The sequence below is a fragment of the Artemia franciscana genome, unplaced genomic scaffold (assembly GCF_032884065.1).
Source record: "Artemia franciscana unplaced genomic scaffold, ASM3288406v1 Scaffold_592, whole genome shotgun sequence".
In the NCBI taxonomy this organism is placed as follows: domain Eukaryota; kingdom Metazoa; phylum Arthropoda; class Branchiopoda; order Anostraca; family Artemiidae; genus Artemia; species Artemia franciscana.
The window spans coordinates 1-12,500 of record NW_027066231.1 but is presented as its reverse complement, the minus strand read 5'-3'; the positions used below and the strand labels follow the sequence as shown (position 1 = coordinate 12,500).

Sequence of the window (12,500 nt, the reverse complement as noted above, 5' to 3'; positions counted from 1 at the left end):
CCGTTAAACTTCTTCGTCATCTTAAACCATCAAGGGACGAAAAGAGCAGCGGCTATAGTTGTTGCTAAAAGCAGAGGGCCGTCACTGCTCTTGTTGAAGTAGAAGGTATGTTATTGGAACCCTCAAGGTAAAAAAAAACTTTGACGGGAGGTCTTAAACATTTAGAAGAACAACATATTAGCTTGGGAAGCACTTCTCGTTTCCTCGGTGGAGCAACAGAATGCTATAAATAGCATTTTAAAGGATCACTTGAAACTAATGGTTTTATCTACGTGGTTCTTATAAATTCGGTTTGATAGCAATAAAATAAAACAGAATTCTACCTTAAAATGTGTTTATGTTTTTCCAGAATACTGACCAGGGGCCACCTCACGATAGTAACTACAATACCATTAATGTACCTATTAATTCAGATGACACTTGTGGTGGAGGATGGGTGTGTGAACATAGATGGCGTCAGATTTACAGCATGGTCGAGTTTAGAAATACCGTTTTTGGTAAGTTTCATTTTAAAGATTTCAGTCATGAAATATAACAATAATTGAGGAGAAAAGGAAGATGATATTTGATGCACAATGTCAATTTTCACAAAAGTAGAAAAAGGCGTCTCGTTTGTTTGTTTGTTTTTTTTTGTTTTTTTTTATCACGGTTTCTGCAACATAGTGAAGAGTGAACACCTCCTCATAATAGCCAGAAATTTGAAAACTCCGTCCATTAAAACCCTATTTTATTTTGATGTTAGGCATTGTAGCCATTAAAGATACTTGGCATTTTAAAAAAAAAAAACGACAGTTCAAAATATACTGAGACGCAAACAATATAGAAAAAAAAACGGATTAACTGATCAACAGACCCTGCTCAGTTTGGTTTATTAATAACCCAGTTATCTTGAAGAGAATTATTGATATAACGAAATATTCTGCATAATGCTTTTTAATTTCTCCCTGTATGATAAGAAATATATGGATATTTAGGCAAGAGCAGCTTGTCCATTAAACTGGTGACTTTGTGGTTCCATATGTTCACTCCTCGTTTTTGTGGCTTGTATTGTTTAATTTGTCTTTAAGTGATTGTTTGATTGATTAATTATTTGTGTTTATGGTTAACTTCTGTATTAATTGATTAAGAACTATTGGAACACATTTTAAATATTCTTATAGTTTCAGAGATCATGCTGCCACGTGGTGATACAATTGCCCTTAACATATACGTACAATTGATACCGTAGTAGCGACCGTGTATAGAACAGAAATAATAATAATAATAATAATTTTTTTTTTCAGCGTTAAGTATAGGGCAACAAAGAAACTTAAAATGAACAAAGATTATTCCATCAATGAGCGGGGCAGCCCCCTCTTGAACCTCTCTCTCTTAACATTTAAGTTTGATTTTTTGTCAAAATTTCATTTTGTCAAAGAACGACTGCTGAAGCACAATGGCCGTTGATTGAATGTGATTGAGGAAGGGGCAGTCCCCATTATACAAGGAAAAATCTCTGATCGTTTTAAGTTCTAACATTACTCCTTACTTTCAGTTGAAAAAACGTGTTTCTGGAATTAATTTCTGGCCGTTTTCCAAATCATACCCGGGTCTAACCCAAATATGATGTGGGCTCCTTTCCTAATAAAAATCCAATTTTTTGCTGTTAAATTTTATTGTCAGTAATTATTAATTGGTTGGTACCATCTTGCTTTTTCAGTTTTTCTGCTGAACAATTAATGTTTGCGAGAAAATTCTGAATATTTAGCTAAAATTTTCAATGAACTGTAGTTTTGTTGAATATGTCCTTAATAACACTTTCACCAAAGGATTTTAAGTGGGCAGAGAGGGGTATTATTACTCATACGGAATGAAATTCTGCTTAACTTTTTATCTTCTAAGTGGCTGAAACCATTGCAGCCTTTATAATAGGGTTATCTTACGTTTAATGATAATTTGTTTAAATGGTATATCTAGGGCTGGCTTGAAGCACTCAAGCCAGGGTTGGGGGTGAGATTTTCATGAAAGGGAGATCTTGTTATGAATTGTCATCGAAAAAGTGGACCAATGCTGGATATTTTGTTCACATTAACTCCGTCGATGAGGTAACAACATTTAATAATAATTTGTTATTAATAATTTAATAGTTATTGTTATAATTACAATAATAATAATTATTTAATAATAATTTGTAATTAATTGATAATTAAATTAAATTTAATGTTTAATAATTAATTATTTAACTTAATGGTCAATTATTTAATAATAATTTGTTATTATTAATTTGAGTTAATAATTTGAAGAAGTAATTTGAAAGTGTATTGCAAGGAGTAGCAAATAAATTAAACCTACTTGAAAGTGATAGACAAATATAAGACAATTCTTATTACTTTTATAATAAACATTGCCAAGATTGTGAAATATACCTTCCCCAGATAAAGAAAACTTTTTCAGACGCGTCTTCAGCTATCAATCTATTTCTAGCCGTCATAAGTTTAGACCAATAAAGGTTTACTGTAAAAGAGGAAAAAAATTATGACTGGTAAGAAATGATCAAGCATACACATTGATATCTAACAAAACATAAATGTGAACTGGAATCACACAAAGAAAGAAAAAGAGTTTAGCATAAATAAATATAAATGGCCACTCTAGATTTGCCCGGCCTGTTATCTATTCGTATGATATCCACATAAAGGGGATAAAGTAATCCTAAAAAAGTAGCGTGAAGTCCCCCAGCATTTCCGGTTTGTAAATGATGAGTTCTGCTCCATATTAACCCTTACTAATGTAGTTAGTGAAAACACAGGCCACAGAAACAAGTTTGAGTCCGTCCTTTTGCTGCTGCAGGACAGTTCTTTCTTACTACTTTAAATCTTAAAAGTAGTATTTAAATCTTTAAATCTAACTACTTTCTTACTGTAATTAAATCGTATTTGCTATGTTATCAAAGGTAGCGTAAATTAGTTGGTGCGTTAGCCGTAACTACGATAGTTAATTTATTAAATGAATCTTGAAACTTTTCAATATTGGTAAAAAAAAAAGGAACAAAATTTTGTTTTTGAGCCCAAAACTGTGTTTTTAAGACGCCTGGATGCCTTTCACTAAATCAGATCCCATTTTTAGACGTGATTATATTCGTCATGTGCAAAGTTAACATTGAACACCAAATATTGTTGCTATAAAATGAGGAATAAATAAAACACACAAAATATTTATGAGTCAATTATTTATGATTATGAGTCCATGAGTAAATATTTATGAGTAAATATTTAAATATTTATGAGTCCATGAGATCAATTTTAGAGTCGAAGCATAGCTTGATCACCAGTTCTGAGCTACAAAGGCTTTTGAAGCATTTTAGCGGAAGCCAAAACTAATATATTTGAAAAACCTTTTTTCATCTAGAAGGATTCCCAGAATGAACATACACATGGAGGGAATTCTCCATGGGACCTCTTCTCCAGAAGTTAAAATATAGAGTTTGAAACCGAGGTTAGTTCCGGTTCTTTTGAATACCCTGAGTGACCAGCAATCTTTAATATTGGGAGACAGTGTGTTAATAGGGAGGAATGTATTTATCACGTTGTGTCTCGATAAAGGATCCACTTTTTTAAAGATCAAGTAATGACCTCACTGCCATTAGTATTGCCAATGGCATAATAACCACAAATGAAAGGCTTCCCATAAAGTGTTCCAGGAAAGGTACTTTAAGAGCCACTAAAGGGGTGTAGCACTAGCAAAGAGTAGGCAAGGTCAGCTAATAAGTTTCCATGTGTGCTTTGGGTACTATTGGGCACCTCAGAAATTATAGTCGATCAAAAACTACATAACTGTCAATGCCCGGTAACTCCAGATAATATCTTTTTATTTTCATGCATAGATAAAGTAAAAGTAACTAAGCAAGCTCTACTAATTCAGTTGGTAGCGTGTGTGATCAACAAGGCTCATAATTATATGATTTTGGATTTGAACTCCGCATTTTAATGTTTTTTTTCCTATCTGTAAAAGGCAAAAGTATCAAAAACTATTTATTTTGCGTAAAAATTGCATTTATGATGTAAAAACTTATATTAGACTATTTTACGTCTGCAAATGGATACAGAATTCGATTACAAAAAGGTCTTATACGTTTTTTTCTTATTAATGCAAGACTTTACTTTTAATCTCAAATAACTGAGGCAGGTGAAACAGAAAAAGTTAAAGGCTTTCGTATTCAGAGTCTTATAGCTTTTCCAAATTCGCGGTATAAAAAAAAAATCTTTGTCATTTTCTGTAACTTTTCCACGGTAGATATGGTAGATAGGATAAAGGTCTCCACAGCTATTGATGGTGCATATGGCGCCAAATGGAAGTTTCAGTTGTTGGGTTTTTTTCACGAACAGGTAACAAGCTTGTCACCCAAGGGCGTAACTTCAGCATTTTCATTGAAAGGGGGGGGGGAGTAAGGCGGTTCCATATTTTGATAGTCAAGGCGCTTAGTTTATATAGTAATTTTTCTCCAAATTATCGGAAGCACCTGCCCCCCCCCAAACGATGCCCCTGCTGTCACCCGGCCTTAAGACAGTTGGAATCAAACCCTGTGCCAAAAATTGCCAAGTAGAGCATTAAACCATTTTAAGAAATTCCATTTATTCATTTTGCTACCACAGTGTGTTAGATATGGTACACCTTAGTTTATATTTACCTTTTAGGTACAGGGATGAATGACTGGTGGGATGATGGCAACAATCAAATAGCATTTTGTCGTGGAGGCAAGGGCTTTGTCGCAATTAATAACTCTGGACATGATATGAAGCAGACTCTTCAGGTTAGGGTCTTTCGCCTTTTGCTCTTTTTGAAGGGCAGCTGGGATATAGTATGCAGCCTATGTAGAAACATATTTTAAATCATTTTTGGTGGCACATTTTTAAAAGAATACATTTCGGGCAGTGTCACTTACCGTGGCTGCTAAAGCTACCAAACACATCTTTTAGTGATATCTTTTTGACATTATATGAACTTTTCTATAAAACCCTTAGCCTTTTCTTTGATAAGATATTAACCAATAGAGTACAAATTTGGGGGTCTGGAACTCGAAGTGGATTATTGAATCGTATACATTAGATCTCTTGCTCAAATTTTACGTAACCTGTCATATACGTAGGCCTATTAAGTAGCCTCGTGAGTAACCACATAGGGTAACTCCGTATTCAGCAATTTTTCAGATTTTTCCTAATTGGTTTACGCTGGTTAATCCTGCACAAGGCCATATCCAGGTTTTTTGTTTTGATGCATTTTTGTTATGTTTTTACCAATCAGACAAAAAAAAATTGGGGGGCGAGGTTCAAACCTCCTACTCCCTCCCCCACTGGATGCAATCATGATCCTGCCAGAGTTATTTTACTCTCTGTTATCAACAGGATATTTCTGAAGTGAAAATGCCACCTAAGATGGACAAGAGTCATTTTGATAGGAAAAACTTCATACTTAGTTATGTCCTTTTTACGCATCGCAAACATGTCACCTGAGGTAAACACAGTCATGAAAGCTTCTTTTCTACCCCACTCTATTCTCTTTACTCATACTACTTAGGCTTGTTTTTGTGCGTGCCCTTTTTTCCTCGAAAATTGGTATTATCTTTAGACTAGCTACTGTCGTGTGACGTTTAAGCATGCGTCGTGACAGCTTGACTTGCCCTAATAATTGTCATCGTCAAATTCAAATGCTCAATGCGCCAAATAATATTGAGTGAAGTCTAATAGTGGTGAATCCAGGTAGGGGCACGCGCCCCCTAGAGCAGTGGCAGATTTGGGGTTGGGACCACTTGCTCCGCTAGGGGTTTTGACGATGTAGCACTTGAAGTATTTTTGTAATGGTTTTTAATTATTGAGTTATCAATAAGTTTTAATGGTTAAAAATATTTCTTTTTCCAAACAAGTTTGAAAAAAAAGTCTCAGTTACTTTGTGTGGTCTGACTAAATTTATATTTATCAAGGGAATCTGTCTGTATTACAACAAAAGCGAACTGGGAGGCGAAAATCTTTACTTCATAAAATCAAGGAGGGGGAATTTAAAATCCTAACTTCATTAGGCTGTCGAAAGGGTATTTTGGGATTGTGCTCTCACAACCAGGCTGTAAAACTTAATGTTAAATCTTCTTTTTACTGTGAAAGATTTTTTTTTTTCAAGTCTTGCTATGGTACAGAGACGAAGAAATTAATATCATTACTTTTTTGCAATTAATTTCATTTTTTTTGGCATAAAATTTGGTCTTGCTTTTTTTGCAAAGCTGGGATGTTTTTGAAACATTGTTGTTTTTTGGGGGATTTGTATAATAGAAAATAAATGCATGAGAAGTGCATAGATATTAACGTTTTGGATTTGGTTAGCAAACGGTAGCCACTTTACTGCTATTTTCATCTACTTAAACTCTGGTTCATATGACATATCATCTCCTCTGTTCATCTTAAAACATTAAAATAAAGGCCAAACTCTTTACAAATATGTGAACTTTAATAATGATTCGCATAAGTATAGGCTTAAAACTAAGTATATGAGTCAAAATACTCCTCTAAAGGTTGGAGTAATCATTTAAGAAAACTACTACTACTATTACAAACAACTCACCGCAGCAGCAAGCCACAGAGGCCAACACAGCTACTCACGTTCCTCCTCCATCCCAATCTATTCAAAGTTTCCCTATTTACACTCTCCCAGGAAGTTCCCATTTCCTTCAAATATTTATTTATGACATCCTCTCACCCCAGACGAGGACGACCTGCTTTACGTTTAGCCCTAGGCGGTTGAACGAAAAGGACGATCTTCGGCAATATGTCATCCTTCATTCGCAGAGCGTCCCCTAGCCATCTCAACCTTTCTTTCATTGTAGTGCTAGAAAGGGGGATGGAGCCACATTTTTTGTACAGCCTACTGTTTGAAACAATTTGACTCTTTCTCTCAATTCTACTTTATTAAACAGTAAAAATACATTTTACTAATTTATTAAGTTTGAAATACGGTCAGTCAGTTGGGTACCCAGAACAGTTCGTAGACAATTTCCCTAGAAAACATTTAGCAAATCTGGATCCGCTTTTCGGAGCACCCATGCTTCAGAGCCATATTTGACCACTGTCATCATTGTAGCTTCCAATATTCTAATCTTGATTTGCAGATTTATCTTCCAATTCTTCCAAAATTATTTTAACTGAGAAAAAATACCCTGAGCCTTGGATAATTTACTTTTAAAATATTGCTCCCCCCCCGTCTTTACTAATAATACTACCAGGGTAAGTGAAACTGACCACACTGATCAGTGTTTTTGTTACCCAAAATCACCTTTTCTTCTTCACTTATTCCTAGCATTAAAGACTTAATCTTGTTATCATTAATTTTCAAACCTATCCTAGTATCCGGAACTCGCAAAACCTCTAAAAGGTCATTCATATTGCTAACACTTTCATCTAGGATGCTTAAGTCATCAGCACAATCTAAGTCCAGGAGATTTTTTCCTCCCCATTTGATTCCACGATCTTCGATTGCTATTCCTCTGCTCCTTAAGACAAAGTCTATCAAAATGATCAATAAAAAGGGGGATAGCACACAAACCTACTTAACTTCTGATTTAATGCAAAACAAGCTGCTAACCTAATTTCCAACCCTAACTGCAGCAGTGTTATTCTCGTACATAGCACTAATCACTTTAATGTGTTTATCTGGTACACCATACAAGGATAAAACCTTTGCTAAAGTTCTTCTATCAAAAGAACCGAACGATTGCTCATACTCTATAAAACCGAGGACCAAAGGTGTTCAACAACCAAGACACTTCTCAATCATTCACCTAAGAGTGAAAATTTGGTCGACACATCCTCTACCTTTTCTAAAACTACCCTGTTCTTCTCCGTAATTCTTGTCTACAGCATCTCTCAATCTAAAAAGTGTTATATTACTAAATAATTTGCTACCTGTAGAGACCAGACTAACGCCTCAATAACTATCACAATCACTCTTACAGCTTTCTTATCTAGTGGCTTAATTAAGGTTTCCTAAAATCGTTAGGTATTTCCCCTTTTTCAAAAATCATATTCATAATGTTCAGTAACCTATTTCTAACCTCATAGCGACCATATTTAAGATACTAATTTACCACACAATCAGTCTCTAGAGCCTTGTTATTTTTTGTCCTTTTAGTACTGTCGCTCATTCTTCCGTACAAAACAAATCTTCCTTCACATCCAAGATATCACAAACTTTTTCACTTTCCACTATATCTTTTCCTGTAGCTCTATTTCGGTTTAGCACATTCTCAAAATGTTCCACCAATCTCTCTTTAACTCTTTCTTTATCACTAATTATGGCACTGTTCCTATCTTTAACTGGGACAAGTTCGGAATGACCTCTCCCTCTCAATTTATTAACATGCCAGTACAATATTTTACTATTATGACGTTAGTTGTATCTTCTAGATTCTCGGCAATTTCATCCATGGCCTCCACTTTACAATTCCCTAGATCATATTTTAAAGCTTCCTACACATTCTTTAAAGTCCTTTTGTTTTTATATAATCTATCACTCAGATAATTCTTGTACAAGCGCCTTTTGCTTTCTATTAAACATGAAGCTTCGATCGTGTAATAAATAGATATGGCGGGAAAAGAAAGAGAACAATATAAATGTATTTTTGTTTATATAAAATTGTTATTTATGTAAATTAAGTAAAATGGGTCGAACTTTAACAAGTGTAAAGATACGCTAAATTGTTATAAAAATTAAAATTTTAATTAGTAAATTCTTGAGATTTCGTCAAAGTTGACACTGTTTATTAAAATGCTATTTTTAAAACGAAATTTTAATTAGTTAATGTTTTATGTCCTGTTCTTAAAGCCCTTTTTTAAATGTCTTCTATGTATTTCTATCTTTCTTGTCTCTTTGTTCTATATTTCTTGTTGTAGACGGCTCAAACGGTGTTCGTAAAGTTCGTAAAGTCGTTCGCAAAGTGTGCTTCCATAAAGTATTCACCGCTCATATGAGCCTTGTACTTTACGTGTGTTTTGAGCAACGAACTATTTAAATTTCTCAAGCATTCATATTTCGGAGAAAAAGTCTTGAAGAAATAAGGAGCTTGGGGTGTGAGTATAGTTTAATGAGGCATAGGGGCTTGTTACATATTCTTTTTCAGGATCAAGCATATCAAGATTCCCTGGTTTTTCCTATTTTCTTGTGAAGTTGGCAGTGGTGCCAAAAAGCCTGGTGAGAACTCAGTCCCATAGCACCCTAAATATTTAGTGCAAAATATTAAAACTAAATTCCAAACCAGGACTAGAGAAATCAGCATATTTTCAATCTGTTTCCAAATCTGTTTAAAAGTTTTGCTCTGGAACTCTTTCCCTATTGGTCAACTTTATGAACTTTACGAAAAAAGTTAACTAAAGTTTAACTTTAATGCTTGCTCACGTAAAGGTTTACGAAAGGTTAGCGAAGCAACTTTACGAACGACTTTACGAATGCCGTCCTTTATATCCCTAAGCGAAATATATTTAATATTTTATTTTTTACGCATATACGATTGTAGCTTAATGCTCAGTTTCTACTCTTCATTACCATCATAATTACTAAACTATTCCATATAGTTAGGCGACCTGCTAAGTATCTAGACCAATACAAATAGTCACAAAGAATGTATTGCACCAAAAGGTGAATCAGAAATGAATCACCAAAGGTGATTCAATGAATCACCAAAAAGGTGAATTCTTTTTGACAATACAAAGCTGAACTCGCTCGGTCAGTAGTGCAAAAGGCAAAAAATTATGAAGAAAATGTTTTCTTTTTTTGTACATGCTGAACAGCTTTTTATTCTTTTGTGGCGGGGTGGTTTTATAGCTAACTATTTTTGTATCAGTATTTTTACATTATTTCAATTTGAACAGATTTAATAGAACTTTAGCCATAACCTAATTTTAGATTAGATTTACGACCATTTCCATTACCTACCTACGACGTATACTTTTTGAGGATCCCTTTAAATTTCTGGCATTTCTTTGGTCGCAAGTTAAACGGAGTAATCTATTATGCACCCCCCGCTAAAAAGAAAATCCTGGATTCGCCCCTGTTGAGAATATTGAGCAATCTTTGATAGAAAAATTTTAACCATAGAAATTGATAACAATTCTTCTAAAAACATACACATCCTAAATAAAATTACTGTAAATACCTGCTTTATCCTCCTCTATCGTATCGAAATTGGATAATAATCCGAAAATATAAAACTCCCGATATAACTGCAAAACTACAGGAGCTTCATGATAAATTATCGGCACAAGCATATCGACTACTTACCCCATATCACGAAATCATCCGTTTGTTCTCTTGACTTTTTTCCCTTGTTGTACTTATTGTGTTGTACCTTTGTCCTCATCCATTTGTTCTGTTGATTTTATTGTACTTATGTGGTGTTTTCTCTTCTTGTGTTGTTTTCTTTTCTGATGTTTATTTCTGTTTTCTTTCTTTTTACTCCACTATTCTTACATAATTTTGTGTAGTGGGCTATAAATAAATTATTATTATTATTATTATTATTATTACTATTGTTATTATTATTATTTTTATTATACTTTTCATTTTGTCTAACTCAAATATTTGGGCTTTTATTTCAGACATGCCTTCCAGCTGGAACTTATTGTGATGTAATTAGCGGAAGCCGAAATAATTGTGTCAAAAAAATCAATGTTGGTAACGATGGAAGGGCTTATATTGAAATTCTGTCATGGGAATATGATGGAATACTAGCAATCCACCAAGGGGTAAGGCTACTTTATAATGTTACGGGAATAGATAACCCCATAGATTCAGTATTTTATTAGGAATATAAACAGTCTTTTTTAAGCAACTTCCCAAATCAGATAAAGTAGGTCATTCTGAATTGAAACGACAATATAGATCTTTGCTTCGGTATTTGAAATACAGTTTATTTTCTACAGATTTTTTACTACTCACTTACAGCTTGCGGGACCTACGGCCTGCCACCAACCTGAATTCAAGCTAATTAAAAGGAAACCTAAACCTAACATTTTCTGTAACTAAAATACAAATTATAATAAAAACAATATCTTTCGACAAAAACATTTACAGGTTTAAAACCATATATTTTATAACCAAACAAAGCCCCCTCCTTCGTAATTTGTGTATTATCCCCATATTTATCTTTTTGATTAATACGTCAGGGCTATAAATGATTAAGAGTGGTAAGTGTCCCATCTACACCTCTCTTAACCTCAGATCTTCGATGATCCTTCCAAACAGTGGCGAGCATAAATCATTTTTTGTCTCAGTTTATTACCATGGGATTTCGTATTATATCTAGTGTGCAGCGCTTTCTATTTTATTTCTTGGTGTCTTTAGTTGGTTAATCATTACATTTGGTAACTAATCCGTTAACATAGGCTTTTACAGATGCTTGAACGAAATTTTCCTCTTGTGCGACAGACTTTTTTGTATTATTATTTTTTTTTTTAGGGAGTTGCCAACAACAAAAATTTTATTTTTCTGTCGATTAGTGCCAAACATTATTATATATCTAAAATTATATGAACAATCCTTATAGCAAATAGAAGATCCAAAAAGAAGGGGATCACCCTTCGCTGCAAAAACCTTCTACCTATCAGCACGAGTCTTTCATCAAGCCCATCGCCGAGTATGGATGCCCGCTGCATGTCCTCCAAAAATTGTGCATGCCACCGAGAAAAGATAGAAAATAGGGTGAATAGAGCAGGTTCAGTTATGACATTCTACGTATATCTCTAGTCTGGTAGTGAGAGGTTCGGTATAGCATCGATGGCTGTTTTATACAAGTAAATAAATTCACTTTCTTCTCCAGAGCTTTCTCGTATTGTGCCTCCAATTGTTGGACTGACAAGACAGACACGAAGGCACATGGCTCGATTCGGTTACTACGAGGCTGACAAGCCAAGAACAGAATATTTGGAGAACAGCTTCATTCGAGGTTGTGTTTCAAGAAGAAATAATCTTCTTGAAGAAGTTATCCCTAAATGTTTCTCTGCTAATTCTTTCAAAATAAGATTAGAGTCATCTCAAACTTCGATTCAATTGAAAAATCAGATTTTATATATATATGAAAAATATATATATATACTAGCTGTTGGGGTGGCGCTTCGCGCCACCCCAACACCTAGTTGGTGGGGGCGCTTCGCCCCCCAAGCCCCCCCGCGCGCGTAAGTCGTTACGCGCCATAATAGTTACGCGCCATTGTAGTTGTGTCCCTATGTCCCACTTGTGAATATAGATAGATATATATATATATATATATATATATATATATATATATATATATATATATATATATATATATATATATATATATATATATGGTTTTAACTACGTAAAACTTGCGAATATACAACATTCTTTGCTGTCCCATTGTCTTTGCATATAAATAGATTGTCAGGTTTACCGACTCTTGAACATGCAACATATAATGGTCCATGGGAAAACAATCTGTATTCAGATCTATACCTCATGATTCT

At 34.3% G+C, this 12,500-nt stretch overlaps 1 protein-coding gene and 1 long non-coding RNA gene across 2 annotated transcripts in view; one reads left to right on the top strand and one right to left on the bottom strand.

Moving 5' to 3' along the window:
- The window catches only part of LOC136043425 (alpha-amylase 4N-like), a 50,237-nt gene extending 39,402 nt beyond the window's left edge, over window positions 1–10,835 (top strand). Inside the window, exons 9-11 of the mRNA XM_065728337.1 lie at window positions 350–497; window positions 4,674–4,789; window positions 10,614–10,835. Coding sequence (XP_065584409.1) covers window positions 350–497; window positions 4,674–4,789; window positions 10,614–10,820 — 471 coding nt within the window. The 3' untranslated portion in view covers window positions 10,821–10,835. The remainder of the gene's footprint in view (window positions 1–349; window positions 498–4,673; window positions 4,790–10,613) is intronic.
- On the bottom strand, window positions 4,679–10,620 carry LOC136043426 (uncharacterized). The gene is made up of 2 exons (XR_010621616.1): window positions 10,297–10,620; window positions 4,679–4,846 (listed from the first exon to the last, which is right to left on the bottom strand). It is a non-coding gene; the product is annotated as an uncharacterized LOC136043426 (long non-coding RNA).
- Window positions 10,836–12,500: the final 1,665 nt, after the last annotated feature.